Source organism: Microcebus murinus, chromosome 12 (assembly GCF_040939455.1).
Source record: "Microcebus murinus isolate Inina chromosome 12, M.murinus_Inina_mat1.0, whole genome shotgun sequence".
Taxonomy (NCBI): Eukaryota; Metazoa; Chordata; class Mammalia; order Primates; family Cheirogaleidae; genus Microcebus; species Microcebus murinus.
The window spans coordinates 12495014-12520389 of record NC_134115.1 but is presented as its reverse complement, the minus strand read 5'-3'; the positions used below and the strand labels follow the sequence as shown (position 1 = coordinate 12520389).

Genomic DNA, 25376 nt, shown 5'->3' with positions numbered 1-25376 from the left:
TGGTGGTGGCTCCGGACTCGCAAGTGGAGACAGAGCTGGTGATGGAAGGGCTGTTGCGGAGAGTGACAGCGCCGGGGGGAGTGCGGGGGGCTCAGAGGGAGAGCGCGCGCACGGAAGCGAGTTCTCTCCGCGCGGTGGAGCTTTGCCCAGACCAGCTGGAGGGGACTGGCGCTCGCTCTCCACCCGCACCCGGGGCTCTCCGCGCTCCGCACCGACGCCTGGTTGGGTGGGACAACCAGGCCTAGGAGGGAAGCACCTTACCCAAACCCGGAGCTCCAACACACACTTCCCCCGTCGACACTGGGAGGAAAAAGGGCCAAAGAGGCTTTTTGGGTTGTGGAAGGGGCCACGGGTAGGAGAGGTATGTGTTGACTCTTTTGGCCACGTATTTGGGCGCTCTAGTGCCTGCCACTCATTAAAGAGGTGGGCGGCTAGCCCAGTGCTGAGAGTGTGGAGTGCGGCTTAGGGGAGCCTGAAGGTAGGCCGGACTGAGGCAGACCCTTACAGACTCGTTCCCAACTCTGGGACCACAAGACCCCCAGAGACTGGCTTGCCTCTGGCTGACATGTGCTATGTATCTACATATTTAAGTTCACGTTTAAAATGATGCCTAGTGTGTGCATTAGCAGTAAGCCAAAGTTTTCTGATGTCAGTTTCCATCACCTAAGAAGAGCCATATAGATTTGTTGTCTATGGAAAACACCCAGAGACCTCTGTTTTCCTGGACCTGGGAGAGAACATCCTTCCTCCATGCGGAGGGCAAATGCTAAAGAACTAGACATAAATAATCAAGACCCACAATGGGTGGCTCTAAATATTTGATAATTGGGTCAGTGAGGGCTTGAACTACTGCAGTCGTCCTTTTCCAGCAGTCTATGTGTTCGAATTTTTTTAAAACTTTTAAATTTATTTATTTATTGGCCACAGTAATTCAAGATGTAATTAACTCCCTCTACAAAGAAAGACATTGCTTTCTGGTGTCATTCTTTGTTACTGAAACTTAGTGTTTCTGGGTGGTACCTCAGGATAAATTGTTGCCTCAGGTGCTTTGTGTACCCATGTTGTAAAACAAGAGTCTTTCAGTTGTGAGTTTGTGTGTGTTCCAGTTGTCACCCAGTTGTCATCCACAAGGCTGTAAAATGCCTTTGAATCCATGATCTTTTAATTTTTATTTTTTATTTTATTTATTTATTTATTTTTGAGACAGTCTCACTTCTGTTGCCTGGGCTAGAGTGCTGTGGCGTTAGCCTAGCTCACAGCAACCTCAAACTCGTGGGCTGAAGTGATCCTCCTGTCTCAGCCTCCTGAGTAGCTGGGACTACAGGCATGTGCCACCATGCCCAGCTAATTTATATGTTTGTGTGTGTGTGTGTGTGTGTGTGTGTATTAGTTAGCCAATTAATTTCTTTCTATTTATAGTAGAGACAGGGTCTTGCTCTTGCTCAGAGCAGTCTCAAACTCCTGACCTTGAGCAATCCACCCACCTGGGCCTCCCAGAGTGCCAGGATTACAGGTGTGAGCCACCGCCCCCAGCCTGAATCCATGATCTTTTTAAATTAAAATGTTGAATCTAGGTGGACACCAATAGGCTCCATCATCTTAATACGCCCATTCTCAATTTGGGGTATTAGCTTCATTTCAAACTCACTGTAAGAGGTATATCTAATTCCTGGTTATAATCTAGTCATAATCTGACAAACTATTTGAACAGGAGTTAGACCTATTTGGAAGTATTTTGTGGGAAAAAAAGGCTGTTTTATAAATTATCATCAACTTTCTACAGATAGAAAAACTGATGAGGTAAATCCATATGGATTAAAATATCTGTCTTCCCTGTGTTTATCCTCATTCCTCTCTCTCTCTCTCTCTCTCTCTCTCTGTCTCTCTCTCTCTCTCACACACACACCTTTTATTTTTTCCAGACTCTGCCACAGTGTATAATGCCCTATTGAGACGTGTAGGCGTGATGTGTAAACCGGATTAGCAGTATGAAAGAAAGACACACAATAAGCTGGAATTGTTTTACTTCCCTTTCATTTCTCATGCCTATATCTCTAATAAATTTGTTGCTCCAGCAGTGGGTCAAAGGGATCATGTTGCTCAGCTTCTTTTTCATGCAAGACTCAATGGCAGAGTTCATTGAAATGAATGGTGTGCCTTCTGCCAAAGGCAAAGCTTGATATAGATATATTAGATGGAGATACAGAGGTGAGGTGAGAGAAGGGTGGACAAAAATGTTCAAAGTCTGGGTCTTTCAAGAATTCATCTCTATCCATTAGAGTAAAGCAAGGTGGATAAGAAGACATTTAGAGAAGGGGGGAATCAATACAAGGGTCAATGCTGTTTTCTTTCAAGTTCATAGTAGGCTCTGAACATTCTCTTGGCAGTTGGTGACATTCTTAGCAAGAGAATACCAATAGCTTTTGGCAATGCATAAAGTCTAATTCCCCTTTCAAGCAAGTATTTAAACCTGGAGTAGTCAATGTGGGGATTTCTGGGAGCTTCTCAGGACACTCCCCTCTGCTGGGCTCCCCACCCTCCACCCCCAGCTCACTGTAAGCTCAAAAAATGCCAGTGCTCCCGGGTTTGTGCTGTAGACCCTTCATTTACTCCTTTGTGGAGTTGAGAGCAGCTTCCCATTAAAGGAGATCAGGGGTAATTAGCAGCATTATTTTGACAAGTTGGCTAGAGCTGTTCCCTTTCCTCCAGCCTGGGGAGGGGGGAAATAAGGGAGGAAACAGAAGGTGGAAGGGAGAGGGGAGGGGAGTCAAGCCCAGTAGTGTTACATTTTGTGGCTGCTGAATCTTTCCCCCCCTCCTCCATGAAACCTTTTAGACTCATTTTCTACCATCACCTTTTAGATAAATACAAGAGCTGCCAGTGAGAAAATAATAAGGCATTCTCAGGGAGCCAAGCAAGACTCAACCCTTATCCAAGGTACCTGCTTGGAACTGCTCAGGCCCTGGCCCATCACTCACATCCTGTATCCTGGGCTCCCCATGCATAAATAGAATACTATGTCAAGTCTCCAGTTCCTCTCCCCATACCACCCTCTCAACAAGAATATCATAGGACTTAATGTAATTTTTGCAATTCTTTGCATTTCTGGAAAAGAGTGTTAGTAGATAAAGTGTCACAAGAGTGTCAGTAAACAAAATTGTAAATGGTCCCATGATCAAATCACCAGAATACATTAACTCCTTTATTCATTTATAGTCTGTAAAAGTTAGTCAAATTGCATTGGATTTTAAAGACCCATTTGGTTTGATCTGAGAAAACAGTGAAAGTTAAATTTCATTGTGGTTTTTCATAACTCCACCAAGTCTGGCTCCCAAAATTGCTTATTGTTGGAACAGCCCAAGACAAAGGGCAGATGCTTTACTTCAGTGTCATCGTTTGGATAATCTGATGTGATTTTTGAAATGTGTGTGGTGTGGCCATGGATATTTGAAGTGTTGGAACACAGAAGGGAGGAGAGGGAGTTTACAGAATCTATTTTGAAAAGTACAGACTCCAAGGAGAAGTCTTGGATCATGATTGGGAGACAAAAATGACAATTTATGCATTGAGATGAACTTTACTTGGAAAGGGGAAATGGAACACTCAGCTCTTGCTTCATAGAGGTTGGCAATTCCTGCTGGTTGATAAGGCCTCAAGTTCTCACTTATTTGGTAGCCCTCACAAGGGGAGTCACAAGGCGGAAAGGCCATTAAAGGAACTTTTCTTCCTTGCAGACACCTTAGCAGGCCTGGCTCCTCCAATCAGCCTCATCTCAGGTCTGTGGAATCCTTGTGGTTAGTTGAAGTTAACAAACCCGGTGTGGCACAGCGGTCCCCTGCACAGGGCATGCATATTAAAGCCAACAATGCTTACAAATGTAAATAAGGGCAGATTGATTAGGAACAACATTATCGCTGGGAATGTCGCACTCGCATGCATCAGCAATGAGGCAAATTGGGGGCAGCCTCAGCCCTGACCACCCAAGTCGAGCAGGCTTTTACACTGGCTCCTCTTCCCTTTCTTAAAACGTTACAGAAACAAGGCCAATTAGATCCTCAAAGTAATTCATCTCTGTGTATGAAAAAAGCAGACCACAGGGAAAGCGGCGGGTGGGGGTGGTGGGGAGATTAAGATAGCGCTTGTTAGAGCCGAGGCTCAGGATTGCGTCCTGGAACCAATGGGTAGAATTTACAGGCCGGGACCATTGTCTGGAGATGCTGAAACGTTAACCTATCAAACAGCGGGGCGAGGAGGCTCAGGGCGCTGAAAACCTCGCGGATCAACGTTCAAAACGTTTAGGAATTAAGTCAAACTGAGGGAAATGAGTGGAAGAGACTTTGCCATTGAAATGACACATGTGGCAGTAGGCAGAACGAAAGGGCTTGTAGCTGCGCAGGGACAGTAATACGGAACCACTATGTGTACATGGTCTATAATTTCATTCTGGAATTCCACAATCCAAGTAACTACCCTGAAATTCCTATAATAAAAGATTGGGACGAAATATTTTGGTCTGAAACGTTTGTGAAGAAATTTGAAAAAACAAACATAGCAATGTGTCCATGGCTACCTGGTTATCTTACCTTGCCATAGCAAGCCTCAAATATAAAAAGGCTGACAGGTAAAACTAGGGGTACCACCCGCCAAGTGTTTAAAAAACAAATTCCAGAAGCAAGCACGAAATGGTTTGACTTGAAATGTCTGCAGAACTGCTCGGTAAGAAAAGCCAGAATAGTAAACCACTTTTCCTGGTTTGTGCTGCCTATCAAACATAATAAAGATCAGGATTATACCCAAAGGTTAAATTGGCTATGTGTCGAGCTCAGTCTTTCTGTACTATTATTTGTTAATGTGGTGTCATTTTCATCGCACGGTGCTTGCCTTCCTTTCTGGATTTTAGCAGCTATTCCCTGAGCCGCTCACAAAATCACGTGCTCCTTAGGCGTTATGAGTTTTGAATTTCCGCGCTGGCCGGGTACTCAGGGCCTCCTCCTGATCCGGTGAACACCCCCAAACTTCTACTCTGCCTTTATTCTCCAAGACACCGTACCCTGCCCCAGGTACCGCACACGTTTTGCCAGTTCGGGACTCAGGGAGGAGGGCCTCCCAGTGAAACGAGGAAGGAGAAAAGGCTAGAGGGAAGGTGGCGAGGCTGGGTGGGGAGAGATGGGGGAGGAAGAGAAAGGGGTGAAAGTGGAGAAAGGAGACGGGAGAGGGAAGGAAGTGGGGAGGGGAGACCGCCGGAGAGGAAGGAAGGGGGCGGGGAAAGCTGGCGGACAGGCCCCCTGCGGGAGCCGCGTGGACCGCCCCGGTGGCCCGCGCGCCCCGCAGCAACCCCTCGCGGGCCGGGGCAGCCAACGCGGGGTTGCTGAATGGGAAGGGACTCGTGCGCGCAACCATTGGCCGGCCGCGGGGAGGCCGCGCGGGCATTGGGCGACGTAAGGGGGCTGGTCCGCCTTCAGGAATGTACTACGGCGCGTCCGGCACGTCCGTCCGCGCCGGCGGGGCGCGCGCTTCGCCGGGGCTCTCCGGAGACCGCGCTGGGGGCGAGGAGCCCGCCCGGCGCTGGCGCGGCGCACCGACCTCCCTACCTGCTCTGCCTAGGCCGCGCGGGCGCGGGGAGTCCGGGCTCCGCGCGCGCGCACGCACCCGGGCACGCGCGCGCGCTCAGGCCGCCCGGCCCGAGGTCACATGGCCGCGTGGGCTCCGCCTTCTCCCCCGCTCCTCCCCCTTTCCCTCCATCTGGGTTTCTTTCTTTTCCTTTCCTTTCTTTCTTCTTTTTTTTTCAATGAACACACACCGTGTGCATCTTAAAGCCACACTCCCCCATTTCACGGCTTCGGTCGGCGTCTCGCTACCGCGGGTCCTTCTGCGGTTCAACCCAGTTTTTTAAAAAAGAGAAAGAAGAAACAAATACTAAAATGAAGCAGAGTCAAGGGTTTGTGGGTCTGCTTCCTACCACGGGGAGGAACTTAATAACTTGCAAACGTAAGAGAAACACACCCCACTTTCCAAAAGCAATTTTTTTTTTTTAAGAATAAAAAGCGAAGTTGTGTAGACGTGTCTGCCCCCAGGAACCACCCCAAAGGGTCGCGTGTTTTGTTCCTCAACGGAAAGCGAGTCCTCGGATTTCTTGGTGACACTGGGCGCAGTGTCGCGACAAATTCTCGCTATCCGCACACAATTTGTTTCAAATGAACTTAACATGCTTTATTCTTTCATACGTTGTACTATTATTAAATATAACAAACGCATACCAGTGTTTGGGAAAAATTCATTTAAAATTGTCTTTATATAAGGATGTGGTTAAAAAGGAGGTCCAAATGAACCCCAAATAATCAGGAAAACTTTTCTCTCAAGGAAACAATTCCGCTTCTCTGAGTTGTTAAAAGGATTCTGTTTCTATTTTACTAATGTCACATTAAAGATTCAAATTGAAACGCCTGTGCCTCCACGAGACTGCTTCGGTGTCTGGATTCCAAGTTTATAGAACACTGACTCCTTCAAACCAGGACTGTGCTGTGTGGGTTTTTGGGGATTTTTTAGGGGGGGAAAGGGGAAAAATTTTAAGAAAGAGTGGCTTTTCCCAACGTCCTTGCTTTCCTCTTTAACTTTCCATTTTGTTTATCTTAATGCGAGGCGTTGTTCCCTGCGAGAACCTAAGTCTTCCCTCTAGTTATAAAAGAAAAGAGAGGAGGGAAAAAAAATCTGGCACACACTGGCGCACTATCCACCACCCTGTCATTATTGGTGCAGGCCTGGGAATTCAAGCCGGACCTCCCAGTATTTGCTGCAGCTTGAGGCCAAGGTGCCTCTGAAAGGGTTTTCTTTGAGGAATTTCAGAAATTGTTTAAGCGCTTAAAAAAATATTACATTTCCCCCCGTGTCTATCGCGAGGCAAATACGTGTGTGTGCGCGCGCGCGTGTGTGCGCGCAAAGGGCATCTCACAAAAAGAAGACACAGTTGAAAAGAAAAGGAATAAGAAAGGAGGGGGGAGCATTCCTTAATGGAAGTATTGCATGCGAGAAGGTTGGCGCTCTCGGAGGCTCCCCCCGAAGCCCGGGATGCACACACTGGGGTTGCCTACCTGGGTGGTCTCTCTACTTTGGTGAGCTGTTGCTAAGCAGCTAATAATAGTCATGTTTGCTGAGTAATTTCTGCCCTCTGCGAGCCAATCGCGTCGCAGAAACCCAAGCCATCTGACAGCCCCGGGGGCGGGAGCTCCAGCCTTTTTCTCTTTCGCTCGCTCTCTCCCCCTCCACCCCCTCCCCTCCTCCTCTTTCTCCAAATGGAGAGAGTTCTTTTTTTTCTTCTTCCATCTCATCTATTGAATCAAGGAGCTGCTGCGGCTGCTGCCCGCTGCACACACACAGAGCGGAGTCCCCAGGTCCCGGGAGCGAGAGAGGCGCGCTGCACTGGGGCAGAATGGTCCAGCGGGTTGGCGAGGAGCACAAGAAAGCAGAGTCCGGGACCGAGCAGCCACCGCGAACGCAGCAGCCAGAGCCCGAGCAGCCTGAGCAGCAGCTTCTGGAGCCGCCACCGCCAGCAGCAGCGGGAGCAGCGGCAGCTGCCCCGGCCAGGCAGCGCTGAGACCCGCCGGGCACCCTCGGACCCCGCGGCGGCGGCGGCTCTGCGCTTACACTTCGCGGCCGCTCGGACGACCCGGGAGGCGCCGAGGGAGCCAGCGCGGCCCGCGGGAGCGGCGGGGATTTGCTGGCCCCTTTTGCAGTGAAGGGGTCGCAGCGCGGGGCGGGGGGCGGGTAGGGGGAGTTGGGGACCGCGAAAAGCGCCGCCGAAGCGCCCGAAGGACAGGCTCCCTTGGCGCGCCGGCTCTCGCCCTCCCGCGAACTGGATGTGGGCAGCGGCGGCCGCAGAGACCTCGGGACCCCCGCGCAATGTGGCAATGGAAGGCTCAGGGTCTGACTCCCCGGCAGCAGCCGCGGCCGCAGCGGCAGCAGCGCCCGCCGTGTGAGCAGCAGCAGCGGCAGCAGCAGCAGCAGGTCTGTCAGCCGGAGCCCAAGCCCGAGCAGCCTGCGGCCAGCAGCGTCCTCGCGAGCCGAGCGCCCAGGCGCGCCGGGAGCCCGCAGCGGCGGCAGCAGCGCGCCGGGCCGCCCGGGAAGCCTCCGTCCCCGCGGCGGCGGCGGCGGCGGCGGCGGCGGCAACATGGCCTCGGCTGGTAACGCCGCCGAGCCCCAGGACCGCAGCGGCGGCTGCAGCGGTGCCCCGGACCGGCCGGCTGGCGGCGGGAGGCGCAGACGGACCGGGGGACTGCGCCGCGCTTCCGCGCCGGACCGGGACTATCTGCACCGGCCCAGCTACTGCGACGCCGCCTTCGCTCTGGAGCAGATTTCCAAGGTGCATTTCAGACTGTCCTCTCCTCCCACTCCCACCCTCTTCCCTCCTCTTCCTCTTCGGGATCGCCCCCGCCACACACACACACACTCTCTCTCCAGGAAAAGAATCAGACAAGCGGGGATAGAAAAATCCAAACCCTCCCTCTGGTCCTGGGAGGAAAGGACTGTCTGAGGTCCTCAGGGGGTGGAGGTGTGTGTGTGTGTGTGTGTGTGTGTGTGTGTGTGTGTGTGTGTGTGTACACGCCCTCCCCGGCGTGCCTTTTCCGGAGCACTGGAAAGCGGTCCACAGTGGACCACCTCGAGGACGTGCGCGGCAGTGCCCTGCCCTGGAACTCCCTCCGCCTGCACCCCTGCCCCTATTTGCAGCCTAAACCCCAGTAATGCTGCCACATTTCTTAACATCTTGGAGGGGGAGGCGGAGTGGAGAGAGGCGGAGAGAGGAAGGGGGGAGGGAACCGAAATAAAGGTGGTTTCCTTTTTTGGCAACCGGTTTTGCTTTTGTTGAGCATGAAATCTCTGCTCCCTTAAAAATTATCCTCAGAAAAAGACATCCCCCGTCTTCTTTTCCAGTTTTTGAGCTGCCTCTCCCCAGAGCCTGAGAGGGGAGGAAAAGTTGTAAACAAATCGCCACCTTAAATTCGCGGTGCGGGTCTGCCGAGCGCCCGGGTTCATTGTGTTTACGAGGCTCGCTGAAATGTGTGGAATCCGGGGAAGGCGAGCACCCAGACGGGGGCCCGCCGGGGCCGCGGCCAGCGCCGGGGAATCGCCGCTGCCGGGAGCAGCCTGCGCCCAGCCAGGACCCCCGCCTGCGCCGGCCTGGGCCCTTCCCTTGTGCACTCGGCTATTTCTTACGTTTAACCAGGAGGGAGGGGAGAGGAGGGAAAGATCCATGTGGCTGCCCTCTTCCGATCACAAATATTGTCGTAAGTTGCAGATGGCCGCCCCACTTCCTAATTCAGCTCACACAGCGTCTCCCAACGCTATGGAAATGCGTCGCGAGTGAGCTCCGTTGGCCGCACTCACCACGTGGATCCCCGCTTACTACCGCTGTAGGCGCGGGGCCGGTTGGGGGAACCCGAAATACATTGTTGCCAAAGTGCGCTTGTCCCCAGCACCCGGCCCCGCCGGGGCACCCCGAGAGGGGTGATGGATGGAGCAGGACTTACGGGAAGAGGGGGACGTGGGCTGCTGGTTCTCAAATGTTGGGCTTCATCACTGGGATGACGCCGCCCCTCCCTTCCCAGGTCTGGGGTGAATACTGCTTGTGTGGAGTTTCTCTCCTCGTGCTTCGGCGTCCCCTTCTCCTGCATTGCAGCCCATCCCCCAGCGCCCCGAGTCACACTCGGGGATGCTGCTCGGGGCCGCGCGTGGGGGCGCCCTGCTGCTCCCGAGGTGCAGCTCCCACGCTGCAGCCTGACTGATTTATGGCCGAGCCCCCCCACGCAGCTCGCGCTCCCCCGAGCCCGCCTGGGTACCAGTCTGGAGGAAGAGTCCCTGCGCCGCGGCCGCCCGCGCCCCCACGGCTGTCGGGGATCACCGGGCGGGTGCGCGCGAGCGGGCGTGGGCGCGCGGGCCGCGACTCCCCGGCGCTCACTCCTCCCTTTTGCTTCGTCCCCAGGGGAAGGCTACTGGCCGGAAAGCGCCGCTGTGGCTGAGAGCGAAGTTTCAGAGACTCTTATTTAAACTGGGTTGTTACATTCAAAAAAACTGCGGCAAGTTCTTGGTTGTGGGCCTCCTCATATTTGGGGCCTTCGCTGTGGGATTAAAGGCAGCTAATCTCGAGACCAACGTGGAGGAGCTGTGGGTGGAAGGTAAGAGACCAGCGCCCGCCGCTGCGCCCGCTCAGCCCGCAGTCGGAGCCCCGTCCCTTCCTCCCGATTGATAAAGATATTTGCCGGCACACACCTAGAGCCCCGCCGTGGCCGGCGAAAACCCCCTGCCCGCACCAGGGGGAATTGTTTATTGTTTGCGCGCCTGGCCGGGAGCCAGGCCCGCCCGACAAAGGCCGCGCTGTAATCTACTCGGGGCGCCGCGCTTTGCTAGGTGTTGTGGGAGAGAGTGGCAAGGGCGGGCCGGCGGGGGCGCGGGGCCCCTCCGCGGGACAGACCACTGCGCACGGCCGGGGGCTCCGCGCCTGCAGCCGCCGCCGCCGCGCGCCTCGGCCCGCCGCGAGACGCGGCCAGGGGCGGGCCTCCCCTGTCCTGCCTCCCCAGCTCGGCTTCCTTCCCTCCCCCACCCCCACCCACCGCGTCCAAAGAGAAAGGACTGGGGGGAGAGGAAGGCCACCCCTCCGGCTGGAGGGAGTGTGCGCGCCCCCGGCGGCCGCGGCCGGCGAGCTGGGGAGGGCGGGGGGCGGGCGCAGCTCGGGCCTGCGGAGGCGGCGGCGTGTGTGGTCCTGTTTTTGGACAGCTTTCAACTCTGGGGGAAGAAAACATTTGTCTCAAGGTACAAAAAAAGGGGGAGTGGGGGGGGGAAGGAGTTGAAAAAAATAGTAAAGCACGGACTGGAACGCATGTTTGCAAAGTAGATTAATGTTTCCTCGCGGGTGGGGGCTTTTTAAATGAAATTATTCTGAGGGAAGGCTGCATTTTTCGGGCTGAGAAAAGAAATGTGTTTTAAGAACGCAGGCTTGAAGGGAGGGGCCACAGGAACCTTCTGACGGGTTCTGCCGGTCTTTTATCCACGCTCCTCAGTTTGGGGGTTCTTGAGGCCGTTCTTAGAAAAGCAGTTGTAAATTTAAGATAGGTATTTTACCCCAAACGGAAACATTTTACATTCTTCTGGTGATACAGGTTGTTTTGTTTTGTTTCTTTTTAAAAATCTTTTTGGAAAGTAAGGAATACTGCTATTTGGAAACATTTTAACCCCTAAACATTGCTTTGGGCATCTCTTAATCTTGCAAGGGGGTGGGAAGGGAGGGTTGAAGTAATTATATAGACATTTCAAACAGAAATATCTGGAGCATTCCTAGTGAAAGCTACATAAGACACAATTTGGAAGCTGAAGATTTATATGTATAATTGCTTCAGTGATCCCTTTCTGGATGCTATTGGAGACTAACCTTGGAGAATATTTTGTTAATCTTGCCTTGTTTATGAAGATTCAGCTTGCAGTGTTTTGCAAGCCTATGGTGGAGTATTTAGTTGAGAAGTGACAATTAAAATAATAGTCCAAATAATTAAGACAAGAAAACATTCCTGCCTTAAGTAGCTTGGTAATTAATACAAAAGTGTTTTTTGGATTGAATCCATAGGGTAATTTACCTCACTTCAGTGCTTCAATGTCATTGGTAGATAAAAGAAGGGTTTTATGGAGCACCTATAAATGCCCTTAGCAACAAGTTTTCTAAGCACCTGTGATGTACCTAGCACAGTGTTAGGCACCATAGGGGCCTCTGAAGTGTGTGAGACACTGCACAAATGCGTGCAATAAAACTGCTACAATTCAACGCATTTGGATTAAATTTGGGTTCACAGTTGAAATGGGCTGTGAAAGTTAAATGGAAAAAAAAAAAAGAGCTTCCATAGAAATGATGAGGCAGACTAAGGGCTGGGGACACCTAGCCAGAGAGGAGGAGGAAGGAGGGTGTTTTAGGCAGGGGACACAATACCAGACCTGGTGGGAAAGGCAAGAGTCAAGTGATGGCCTCAGCTGAGTGGAGGGACGCCAGCTGGCCCCAAGTCGTTTGGAAATGGTATGATTGGCTAGACTAGGGGAGCTACCATGGGTTCTAGGACAGAGCCGGGTATGGGCACAGCAAGGTCCCTGCTTGTCCATATGTTCACTTTCCACCACTTGGGCCAACCCAGATTTGTTGCCAGTCCATGACAACAAGATGACAAAAGATGATTTTGTGTAATTGTGAGCAAGAATTTTCAGTAGACTTTTAACAGGTTTAAAGAGAGGTAGCGTGATTTATTTTCTTAACATTGCATATTTCTAGAAACAACTGTGTTTCTGCATAATATAACTCATTTTACGTTTTAGAAAGTAGATGAACATCCTTCCTAGCAGTCTTAAGTGGGCTTCACTAATATAATGAGAGGGGGTTAGGGAGTGGAGTGCGTTTATTCCCCCAGTGAACAGGGTGGGGATACACCTGAGACCTGACACTTTCCCTACTTTTGGCCTCTGAGCACTTTCCTCATTTCTGATTTGGCAGTTTCAGCATGGCTCACTGGTTCTTGGGCTAAATATTATTTACTCAAGACTAATACTATCACTTGTTGAGCAACTGCCACATACTAGGCATTAATTATATATTATCACGTGACTTATAACTTGATAAAGTAGCTTTTATTGTCTTTATATAATTTTTATAACATGATAGTTTCTGTACTGTTTTTATGTATAATAATTATTGTCCCATTTTACAAATGAAAAGTATGGGGTATCTGTTTGTTTCTCCATGTCCACTTTGCCTACTAATGACTTAAATCACTTGAACTCCTATTGCCTTGGCCTTGATCTGTCATTCATTCATTCATTTATTCATTCTGTTCTTGATTACTCTCATGAGAAGCAGCAGCAGTCTCATAAATGCAAGTAAACCCAACCAGGGAGACCACCATACTGGTTTTTTGTTTGTTTGTTTTTGAGACAGAGTCTGAGTACCAAGGCATCAGCCTCGCTCACAGCAGCCTCAAACTCCTGGGCTCAAGCGATTCCCCTGCCTTCGCCTTCGGAGTAGCTGGGACTACAGGCACCCGCCACCATGTGCGGCTAGTTTTTTGTTTCTATTTTTAGTTGAGCAGGGTCGAGACAGGGTCTCACTCTTGCCCAGGCTGGTCTCCAACTCATGAGGTCAAGTGATCCTCCCACCTCCGCCTCCCAGAGTGCTAGGATTACAGGCGTGAAGCGCTGCCCCACCACATGTTTTACAGTTTGAATTTTAATTCAGAGTAGAGGTAATTATGTAGAGATCTTGCTTATGATACAGTGAGCTTAGTATTCATGTTAGTAGTAAGTAGTATGAGCGTTTGCTTTGAGAAGTAGGAATTCCCTGTTGACCTAGATTTCAGTAGGGGTAGATGAATTGAAATGAGTAACAGCTCCAGATTTAGATTCATTTTGTTCTTCAGTCTCTTAGATAAATTCCTCATCACTGTTTGCAAAGAAGGCTGTCAGAGGGTGCTATCCTAGTAGAGTCTGTAAAGGTTGTGGGCATGAACTTTTACAGGAGTGGGGCATGAAGTGAATGTTTGCTACACAAACCGAATGGATAGAGGTTGCATATTTCCCTAGTTAAGAAGCAACAGAAGGGAGGACAGTGTGAAACTTCAAGGAGAGGGGAGTACTGAGGGATGGATAGTTTGGGGAAAATGCTGTTTCTCCTGTGATTTAAAGAATGACATATAAATGTATCAGTTGCCTGTGCATGTGCGTGTGTGTGTGTGTGTGTGTGTGTATACACATAGATTTACTCTGTGTATCCTCTTACCTTCCAAAACAATGTTATCTTTTTAATACAGTCAGCAAATTAAAGGGATGTACTCGATACACTGTATTTGATTTGACTTTCATGCTTTATTTAACATGATGGGGAAATGTGGCTTTATAAAGATAATTTGAATGTATTAGCCACACTGGGCAGACCAATATGTGCTAGATAAGAAAGATTTTATATATATGGCATTTTTATATATGGCATATATAAATATGTGTGTGTGTGTGTGTGTGTGGCATTGGTGATAAGAGTTCTTTTTTTTTGACTGTTAAATGTTCATACAATGATTGCCTTTTAAGAAACTGTCAATTATATGTTAGATGCCAGCTGGTGTTTGAGGGTTATAGTATTTGAAAGTAAAATGTCAAATCTAGCTTACTTGTGAGCAGAGTAATGAGGTTTGATAAAGAATATGTAGAATGATGTAATGGACATCTATTACAGAAACACATGATGGTGGCGGCAAGGTGGGGGAGAGACTGTCATTTTAGTCCACAAACAAGTTCTTAGTGCCTACTCTGCACCAGGTGCTTCGTGAAGCTTCAGAGAGATGTTGGTGAAAAGCCACAGCCCCTGCCCTCGCGGGACCTCCATCCAGCAGGCACACCGATTCTGGGGTGCAGGGCTGTAGTGCTAAGGGATGTACTCGATACACTGTATTTGATTTGAAGGGAAATCAGGGACACCTTCCAGGATGTCCCTGGAGGGAGAAGGCCTGAGCCAGGCCGAGAGGTGGGAGAGGGGAGGGGTTCCAGGCAGACGGAACAGCGTGGGCAAAGGCTCAGAGAACAGGTCCCTAAGGTTGAGGTGGGAGCTAGGAAGCCTGGAAGGTCTGTAAGGGTCGTGAAAGGCCCCTGCATATTTGGCTGGGAGGCTGCCAGGTCTTCCTGCTAGCCATTCTTTGCTTGTTTCATAATTTGGCTTCTAGTGTCCTCCCTAGAACTACACGCACTCTCCCCTGGATCTCTGTCTTCTGGCCTCAGAAAGCAACTGATTTATTTTTTAATGTTGCCCATTTCTCCATTGGCATTTCCTTTTTGTTTGGCAGTTTTCTCCTCCTATCTCCCTATCTTTTCCCCTTCATATCAAACCCCCACTCCAGCCCTCTCTCAGACACAAGTTTGTTGTCAAGATTCTCCAGTGACAGAATGTTCATTTATCTCTTTGAGCTTTTTGTTTTTCCTAAAAGCTTGCCCAGCCCCTGGCCTTCTTTTCTGCAAAGGGTAACAGCCTTGAAATGAATCTATACTGCCTTGGTGTTTGGTTGTTAACATTGCTGAAGGCCAGCATCTAGGGAGGAGGATGCAAGTTGTGGCTTCACTTTTTTCCTTAAAAGAAAAATGGAAGAATGTTTTTGTGAGGCATGCTTGATGTGTCTAAGTGCTTTCAAGTTTGTACCTTGCTAGCATTACGCCTTCAGTGTTCTCAAACTGAACTGAGGCCATTAGTTGTAGGAGATAATTGAGCTTCACCACCCCTTCAATTTAGAGCAAGTTCTTGCCACTTTGGTACTATTGACATTTTTGGCTGGATAATCCTGTTTTGGGGGCCTGTCCTGTGCATGGTAGGATTTTTAGCAGCATCCCTGGCCTCTACCCACTAGATGCCAGTAGCACCCAACGGGTTGTGACAATCAAGATGTTTCTGTTTCCAGCCATTGCTAAATGTCCTTGGAGGGGCGGAATACAAAATCATCCCAGTTGAGAACCACTGGTTTAGATGATGAAGAGATTCTGATTGGGAGATGCCAGGCTGTCCATATGGGAGACTTTTATTACCTATGGAGTTGTGGTTGCAAATACACTGTCATAGATGCAAAAGAGTTTTAGCCTTCTTTAAGACAACTCTCCCATCCCATCCCTACATTTACTGACTCAGATAACTAATTCTCTTTCATGTTAATAATTTAAAACTTTAATTTTTCTTTACTTAGAATGACATTAAGTGTCAAATAAAAAGCACCAGAGGAAAGAAATATGGAAGAAAGAAAAAACTTTATATTCGAATATTTTTTGGGGGGTGTTTAATTTTGCAAAAAGACCTGATTGCATTTCAGCCACAGAAGACGGAAAGTTGTTTAGCATGAAGGTGACTTTTTTTAAAAAAGCTTTAATAGACGATACCTCTGGCCTTTTTGTTTTCTTCATATTAAGATAGCAGCTACTTTCAGAAGCCTGGCTAGCTGCATTAGCTCTTTGGTGGTCTCACTCTCCTCCAGATGTTTCCATCACAAGCCACTTACCCTGCTCCCCCAGGAGCCCTTATGGAGCAAGGGACTAAGGCAGACCAGGCCAGAAACACAGAAAGGGCCCTACTTCTCTGGGGCTGTCATTGGGGAGCATTTCATAAGGGATAGAGAGAGAATGAAATGCAGCTCCTTTCTGTGCCCTGGACCCCTATAAACTTTTTAAAAAATGAAATATATGTTTATTTAGATAGGTATTTATTAGATTCCAATAGTGGGCACACACATTTAGGTGGAGGCAGTTGTATTCCTTCCTTAATTTGGAGAAAAACAATTAAAAAATGAGAAGCCAACAATAATTGCTTTAAAAATAACAGATAGCCTCAGGTGCCTTCTACACAGGGCAGTTGCCCTGTGAATCTTCCATATCTTTTTGCTGCCTGCCATTCTTGACCCTTCAACAAGACTAGAGGCCAGGGTAGGCAGTGGGGCGTTTCAGGCACATACAACGCCACTTGGAGTTCCAGAAGATGACAGCTTCCAGATGTATGAACGCCTGACCCGTTTGTTTAGATTATGCACCACAGCTGATGCCGAGATTAATGCTGGCTGGACAAGCTATGGGGGATTTGTCTGGTTTCCACAATGCCATGTTTATATTTCATTTGGGTTTCTCCTTCAAAGCTGACCTGCCTGTGACCCCCAGAACTGCGTCCACTCTGAGCAAGCTGCAACTTGTCTGCCCTTCCTTTCCTTCTTGTTTTGGGGAGGGGGATTCACAGTTCTGCAGAGAAAGGGGCTGCTCACATGGCTGTGCCAGCTGTCTGCCCAGATTTAGCCTCTTCTATCTGGGGGGATGTGTTTCACTTTAAAAGTGTTTTTTTGCTTTTAAAATGGATACGGAAATATTATAAAATTATCTTAAAGGGGACCAGATTTCATAGAAGCCATTTTACATCAGTACAGTGTTTTAACTTTTGGCACTATTTTGACACTATTTGGGGGGAGCAAAAGTTGAGAGAATTCCAGCTATGTAAGACATCGCTAAATAATCTCCATACCTGTATGATTCTATTAAAATAATACTGTTTCCTTTGCCTCTGTGCTTCCTCCCTTCCTTCTCTCCAGTTCTTCCTCTTGCCTCCTGCCCTTCCTTCCACCCACCTACCCCTGAACTGCCCAAGTCATTTCCTCCCAAGTATATCTTTGGAGTTACTAGTGTGAACTCTGAAATGGTAGTAAGTTTGGTTAATCACAGACTGCAAGAAGGAATTAGGAAATTTACCATTTCAAACCAGCTGTGGGAGATACCAAATGCAGAGCTGCCATTTGCGTCTTTGGCATTCTTATCTTGGTTAGGGTTGCTCCCAAGACCACACTCTTTGATGGGCCCTTGTCAGCAGAAGATGTGATTCCCTTATTGAGGAATCATGGCATTTTCGTGGACTTTGGAGATAACTTTAGAATCTATTGACAAGTTTTTTTCAAACCATTCCAAACCACCAAAGAGACTGAGACATTGGTCTTGGTCCCCTGTGCTGCTTGTGGCATCTGAACTATGCAAGAATTGGGTTCTGTAGCAGTTTCTGAGATGGCGGGGGAAACACAAACCATGACATTCCCTCCCAGGTGCCCTACTTTCACCAAAGCCAGTGGGAATATGGAGCTTGGATAGAGATGAAAGAGGACAGATTTCCTTATCTAAATTTTGGCCAGCTCCATCGCTTTAGATGGTCTATCCTTGTGAGAGATCTTCATTGACATCCAGAAAGCAGAGAAGAGGGCTTTGCTGGCCAAGGCATTTCTGCCTGTTTTAGAAGAAGGAAGATCCTCAGGATTTTCTCAATGGGACATTCCTTGAATATACAGATATAATCAGGGTCATCAAAATATAAACACTTAGTCTTTGCTTTCAATCTTTGAATTTGGGTGCTTTATGATAATGCTTATTAGATTTTTTTCTCTTACATTGAACTTGGGATGCTTTTTTTCTTTATACTGCAATGTCTAATTTTTTCTACATGTACCCTTTAACTAGGCTTGACAGAAATAATTAGCCTTCCAGAACAGCTGAATGCTGCTATTGGGAAACCACTTGACTGTTGTGGAAGATTTTACGAGTTTGATGGACAGAAAGATGCATCCTATCCTGAATCCCTTCAGGAAAAAATAAGACTATTTTATCTTATTTGGGGTTTAGAGTGTAGCTGGAAAAACAGCTGTCATGTGTTAGGGAAACTGTATTGTTGGTGGGTACTCAGGTACCTGCTAATGAATAGCAAGTTTGTTGTTGGAGAGATTTATAATGTGGAGGCAGGACCTTATTTCTAATCCAGAAACCCAGGTGTGAGTTGGCCCAAATAGTCTACACTGCATGTGGGTCCCATAATGCCACTGGCTAGTGGGAAGCAAGTCCCCATACCACAGCACAAGCTTTATTTATTATTGTTAGGATAAATGAAAAGAAGCAGTAGACTTACCCAATTTAGCAACCACGATAGTTTTTAGTTATTAATGAAACATGTACAAAAGTAAGCAAAAGGAACTGGAAATGGGCTTTTGTTAAGTCAATGTGCATGATTTTTTTCCCCTTAAATCATTGCTTAAGGGCTTCTGGCCCCTAGCTCAGGAATCCTGCCCAAAAATGCCAGATGTATTACACAGTCGAGGATTGCAATGTAAACACTGCTCCGTGCCACGAGGCAGGGTGGTCCATCTCCTATTTAAGAAGAGAGAGAGATTGAGAGGGATAGAGGGGGTAAGCTCTCTACTTTGCAGTGAGCACAGTAGTAGTCGTGTTGTTGGTGTTTTTGGCTGCATGGCCAGGATTTGGAACTACAAAATCCAGATAAACACTTGTAAATAGCAAAGAATAGCAACTTGAATTGGGATGCCAAAGAGATCAAGATGTGGCTTGGATAGTGTTGCTTCAATGTGTCAGATACATTTATAAAATATGGGACAGGATGTGGGGTAGGAAGATAGGAAGAAAGCTCTCATCGTTCTAGCAGCATCTTTAAGTTACTGTGAGCATCATCTTTTTCACCTGCTGGTAGTGAAGTGGAGAGGTGAGCAGAAGCAAGGATAGGAGAGCCCACGCTCCCTTCACAGCCTCCTCCTGGGTGGGAGAAAGACTGTGGAGTGGTGCATCTTCCGTGTGGGAAGCTGAGGTTGATCACAAAGCTGCTCTGGTATTTTACAACACTGAGGGGTAGCCCAAGATATATTGCAAAATAAATGGCCTTCAAGTTGGCTCCTGCTTTCTGAATTTCCGAAGTAAGGAGTCTGCTAATGATGATCATTTGGAGATGAGAAAGTAACTGGGCACTTTGGGCTACCCTCCAGTAAAAAGTCTCTTACAATGCTGCCGGCAATAAAAGGAAATTCGAATGACTAGGTAACATCCAAATAACCTAACACTAAGCAGTCCTTAGACTGACTAAACTCAAGAGTTTTTTTTTTTTTTAAAAATAATATGAACATGTTTTGTGAGTTAGAAGGAAATGGGATTTCAGTTTGAATGTGGGGAATTGTTAAAATACCTATGCTAATATTATCTTGATTTAAGAAATTTATTCTATGGAATGATCTGAGAAAACTGCTTTAAGAAATGGTGATGATAAAAACAGGAATTTTGAGATTAAGGAAAATGCAGGCTTCTTGACTTCCTCCCACCACTTTTTTTTTTCTTTTTTGAATTCTTCCATCTTCCCACCCCCACTCCCCAATTGCCTTTGCTGCTTTAGTGGGAAACCAGCAACCTTCACAAAATAGACTTAAACACCACACAGGCTCTTTTTAAATAGAGCCTTCCTAAGAGAAAAAAATAAACAAAAGAATTGTTCCTAGCTGCCTAAGAAATTATTTCTTTCCTCTTAATTTTTTTTCCTCATGAGGTTCACACATTGTTGTAATAAGTAAAAAATGATCAATATGATACCATTATTCTGGTCTACACATGATCCAGGAAAAAAAATTGCACATGTTTAATACCTTGCTTAATTGCAAACAAAGCTTGCAATTTGAGAGAATTGGGATTAGGGCTAAATATCTATTAACTGCTCTTTCTAGAGATTTGGGGAATGGGATGACCCTTTTTTTTTCCTTTTTTTTTTTTTTTTTAAATAGGCTACAGTTTCACATGGCTCCCAAAAGAAATCTCTCTCCCTTTTTGTTTCCCACACCAATTGATTTATCATTTTGCTTGCAAGCAGATCCAGAATGTTAGGGCAAGAACACACTCACTTTTTTCTCGTAACTTTTTTGTTGCAGACCGAAACCAGTTGACTTGAATAAATTTTTCTGAGGCCTGAATGTAGCCAGCAACGTGGAAAAATCTTGCCATTCAGGGCCGTCTGAATGTACATTTCAGCCACACAGTAAGCTGCATTGGTAGGCACTGGACTGCTAAATACAACCATTTTTCGCAGCAGCGAGTTAGACAGGTGATTAGCATAATTAGCACCGAGCAGCTATACATATGGTAATGCTGAGTGTGTAAATGCCAGCTGCGGTGTAAAATTTATGTCAGGGGTCGGCAGGGCTGTGCGAAAGTATTGTGTTCCAGCTGCAGGTCAGGGCCGCCAAAGCTTACCTCCTTTTCTCTTGTTGGTGAATACGCCAAACAGAAGAGAAAGACAGAAATATAACAGATACGGCTTTGATGGAACAGCCCAGTTCTGTGCAAGAGGGACTGCTCTATAAAACACACACACTCTTGAACACACTTGCAGAAATCCCATTACTTTCTCCACAAATTGTGTGTTTACTTCATGCAGGGTCCAGATAAGTGGGGCTGGGATGGGGTAGGTAAATGGGCCAAATGACTTCCTGGGAGGAAGAATTTCAATCACTGACATTTTGAAAGGAGTTAAAAGTTCTGTTTTGTTTTTCTCACCATCCTCTTACCTCCCACACCATTCCCTCCACTACTCTCTTACCCACATTGTTTTCCTTCATGTTAAAGGGGGGAGTCCCTGCTGGATGGGATAGTGGAAGTCCTTTGGAAGAAAAGGAACTAACTAACTTGGAGGTGGTAGCCTTGAACAAAAAAAAAAGTTTCAACAGTGCAACTGTCTTCCCAAACTGCCTGACTGGTTTTAGAAAAGGGCTAGAAGTTTTTTTGGTGGGCTTTTTGTTTCTCCTCTGGGTATTCCTATACTTACTCCCCTTTCCACCTACTGCCACCAGCAACCCCCCCCCCCCCAGATTCTTTGTAGATACAAAAAGATTCACATAGGTTTTTCTTATTTGAAAAGATAAGTCTCCAATGGCTCACATACTTTGAGCATGGGGGAATTGATTGCTGTGACAAGTTATTTTGCACTCAAAGCATTTTCTCTGCCACACCCCTCTCTTATACCCCCCACCCCCACCCCCTTTTTTTGGTTGGTGGCTATAAGGAGTGGTGGTGTTGACAGAATATAGTTCACACCAGGCTGACCCGGTGATGAAACTTCCTCACAGCACCAGGGGGTCCTTATGTACCAGCTCCTAATCCAGCTAATCCTGATGGCAACAAAATCATGAAAGTGGCCCCCAGTGACGTGCGTCTCCCTCCCTGCACAGATGCAGAGGGAAGGAACAGTGCGGGAGATAAATCAGGCCAGCGTGGTGTTCCACATAGGCCAGGGAGCCTGTGTGCAAAGGTGGGGACTTGCATTGTCTTTTACCCCATGCGTGCTCATGTAGGACGCCAATGAAAAGAGGCCCAGGTCCGATAGTGGCAAGAATACTGTTCAGAGCTGAGAGGTGATGATGTCAGCCCCACAGAAGCTGGGAGAAGGGAACCGGGGTTAATGTTATGCAGCAGCCTGAATGCTGTGATGGAGAGCCCGCTGCGGAACTGCTTGGGTTTTGTTGTTGTTGTTGGGTTGCTTTCTGTTTTTATTTTTTAAATGAAGACTTTATGAGGCCTCATCTGAGAGCTTAGGACGTGATAAAAACACGCTGTCTTGGCTCCTGGGTTCTGCTGCTCTGCGTCACACCGCACTGTCTTCAGGATGGGACTTGGGTGTGTGTCTGCTTGCCTGCAGCACTTGCACGTTCTGGTGAGCTGTTGATAGAACCTGGGACAGTTCAGAGCTTGGAAAGTATACAGTTAAGGATGGAGGACACCTCTGGCTGTGTCTTGCAGGAAGTCAGGAACGTCCCTGGGCTTGCCCTTGGTGGGGTGGTGCACAGCTTTTGCCATGCAGCAAGTGACCCACAAGAAAGATCTTCTCGACAGATGCAATGTCTTGTGAGCTGGCGGCCCCGGGAGCTGTGACAGGCAGCAGGTCCAGTGCTGGTAGAGTGCTAGGCTGACCTGATTGCATCCGACAGGGTGAACTGATCAGGCTTTAGGGAAAGCCATTCCGAGGGAGCAGCCCTGGCGAGACTGATAACAGATGGCACGACAAGCAGCTGGTAGGGGCGGGGGAGCTTGCCGCCAGCGCATGCGCAGTACAGAACCCTGCGCAGGCATCCAAGCTACCTGCGCTGCGCTGCGCTGCACAGCCCCTTCGCGTGCCCGCGTGTGGTGGTGGTTGCTGGTGGGAGGACGTGTCCTGCTTTTGTTATTTTGTGGTTGTCATCTCACTGGGCTCCCTCTGTGAAGGCAAATTCCCTTTGGGCTGATTCTAGCATTTTTCCCGTGGTAATACCCAAGGGCACAGTCTCACAAGGAGAACAGCCCAGAAGCTTAAAGAGCAGTTGGCTCATCATGAATAAAAGAGATGTGTGGAAGATTGACTAAAACTCATAGCCCATGAGTTTTCAACCAATTGCCCAAATTATAGATTTTTTTAATTTTAGATTTTTTTTAATTTTAGAAAATGCATGGTGCTAATAATAATTTTGCAGTACACCTTTTTAGAGATTTGCACTTTTTTTCACCCTCACAATAATTAAACACAACATTGAAAGACCTGAAGCAACTAAAAGGAAGGAAAAAAAAATCTTTCTAGAGGCTGTTAGATAATTCATGGGATTAATCAAATGCAAATGCAACGCTTGCATATACACAGACCCTATTTTCCTAATTGGACCATGAGTGGGTACTTTTCAGACTGAAAGGGTCATTTGTTTTGACTGATTGACTTTTTGAGGCTTTGTGGGGGAATTAATATCTTGTGCAAATGACTGCCTGTTCCCAAGGCTCTGTATTGAGACCGCACATTCAACACACCGGGTGTGCCGTGCCCCAGGTGCCCTCTGTGCTCCTCACATAGAGAGGTGATTTGGCGGGAGACAGTACCTCCCTTGAGGGACTTGGAATTTTGTCAAAAAAATTTTGGTTGGTTCCTCAGATCATCTTTATGTGGATCACCATAAGCTTTTGCTAAAAGGTTTTTACATGAATGCCACAGACATTCTTTATGCTCTGTGTGAAAGTCTGTGCTAAGGAAGGGGAACAGCTCTTGTTTACAATGGATTTGGAATAGTATTGGCCCAGAGGTGTGGACCCCCAGGTCAGGTGGTTTCCCACCTATGCTGGCCCTTCTTTGCTTTGGAACTCCATGCTTGGCTTGATTTAGGGAGGAGAGGTCAGCAGAGTTTGGCCAGAAAGTTCTTTGCAAGCAGTGATGTTTTATACCCTGACTTTCAAAGAATTGGTTTAAGCCTTGGGTTTCTGGAGAGCAAGATGGCAGAATTTGCAGGTTAAGAGGTTCAGGGCTGCTTGTTCTCTGTGCCCCATCTCAGGCCCCTTTGGAAACCAGAAGAATAATGGGGCCTGTCCATTGCAGCCTAAGGGGCTCTATTGGAAAAAACTGAGTCTCCTCAGTGGCTGAGAAAAATCTTGGAGCCAACATTGTTATCCTTTAAATAAAAATAATGATTATTTGTCATGTGTTATACACTTCCATGAATTCTAAAAGTTCTATCCGTGAGCTTAATACAGATTGAATATCCCTCATCCAAATTGCTTAGGGGACCAGAAGTGTTTGGGATTTCAGAAGGTTTTGAATTTTGGGATATTTGCATATGCATAATGAGTTACCTGGAAGATGAAATCTAAGTCTAAACATAGAACTCATTTACATATATATATATTTTTTGAGACAGTCTTACTCTGTTGCCCAGGCTAGAGTGCCATGGTGTCAGCCTAGCTCACAACAACCTCAATCTCCTGGGCTCAAGTGATCCTCCTGCCTCAGCCTCCCGAGTGGCTGGGACTACAGGCATGCGCCACCATACCCGGCTAATTTTTTTTTCTATAGATATATTTTTAGTTGCCCAATTAATTTCTTTGTATTTATAGTAGAGATGGGGTCTTGCTTAGGTTGGTTTCGAACTCCTGACCTTGAGCAGTCCACCTGCCTTGGCCTCCCAGAGTGCTAGGATTACAGGCATGAGCCATCTCACCTGACCTTCATTTACATCTTATGCATGTAATTTTATAATAATTTTGTGCATAAAACAAAGTTTGAATACATTGAGCCATCAGAAAGCAAAGGTGTCACTATCTCAGCCACCCATGTGGACAATCTGTGGTTGTTTGGCGTCACCATCATTCCTGACTCTGGATTTATGTGCTACCAATAAGCAATCATTTTCCTACACTTATTCACATAAATACTTAACAGTAAAAAGTAAGACATACCATTAAGACAGTAAAAAAAAAATAATGCACTCAGGGTGACTGAGCAGCATAGTAGCATCACCAGAATACCTGCATCAGCTGCTAAACAACGGTGACAGCAAACAAGGAGGCTTTCGGTCTCCACCCATGGTGCTGTGTTTTGATTAAAAGGTTACTGTACACTGTTTTATTTTTCTAGGTGAGAAGAAACATCAGAAGTGTTTGAGGGCCTAGAAGGGGGTCCTGTGGGGATGAGGAGGCATTCTGCTGCATGGCTTTTAAAAATGTTTCCTCCAGAGTCATCTGTCTCATTAACAACAGTTTTTGTCTAAGAAGTCTCTTTGTGATTTTATAAACTGACATGATTTCTTGTTCTGTTACGAATGCATACTGCTCTTGCTCCTCACTGAGCTCGTCACACATTTTCACCACATCCCCTATAGGCACTTTTTTCTGCAATGTTAATTAACATCGTCTTCATTGCTGTGTGCCTGTGTTTTGACTGCGAACCATCACGTGAGGTCATGTGTGGAGTTTTCCACTTGTGGCATCATGTTGGCACTTAAAGTTTCAGATTTTGGAACTATTTCAGATTTTTGGATTAGGGATACTTGACCTGTAGAGTCTGGTATATGGAATTTGGCACTCCTCAGCCATTTCTTGCTGCTGTACTTGAGTTCTCAGCTGGTTCTCAGAAGCTGTGAAGCTCACCCGGCAGTTGGACTTATGGTTAAAGGGTCAGTTCTACCTCTTATCAGCTGGGTGACCTTGGGCCAGTCATGCAAACTCTGTAGACATGTGCTCCGTGACAAATGAATAGATGAATG

The 25376-nt window shown here is 47.5% G+C and overlaps 1 protein-coding gene across 5 annotated transcripts in view; it reads left to right on the top strand.

Annotated features, from left to right (window-relative positions):
* Positions 1-7949: 7949 nt before the first annotated feature.
* The window catches only part of PTCH1 (patched 1), a 61232-nt gene continuing 43805 nt past the window's right edge, over positions 7950-25376 (top strand). The window contains exons 1-2 of one of the 5 annotated variants that reach the window (XM_076008554.1): positions 7950-8356; positions 9974-10166. In XM_076008554.1, the coding sequence (XP_075864669.1) occupies positions 8165-8356; positions 9974-10166 (385 nt within the window). In that variant the 5' untranslated portion in view covers positions 7950-8164. Of the gene's footprint in view, positions 8357-9145; positions 9279-9973; positions 10167-10718; positions 10801-25376 lie in introns of those variants that run through there. The other 4 variants (XM_012748196.3, XM_076008557.1, XM_076008555.1 and 1 more) reach the window with 4 other exon arrangements.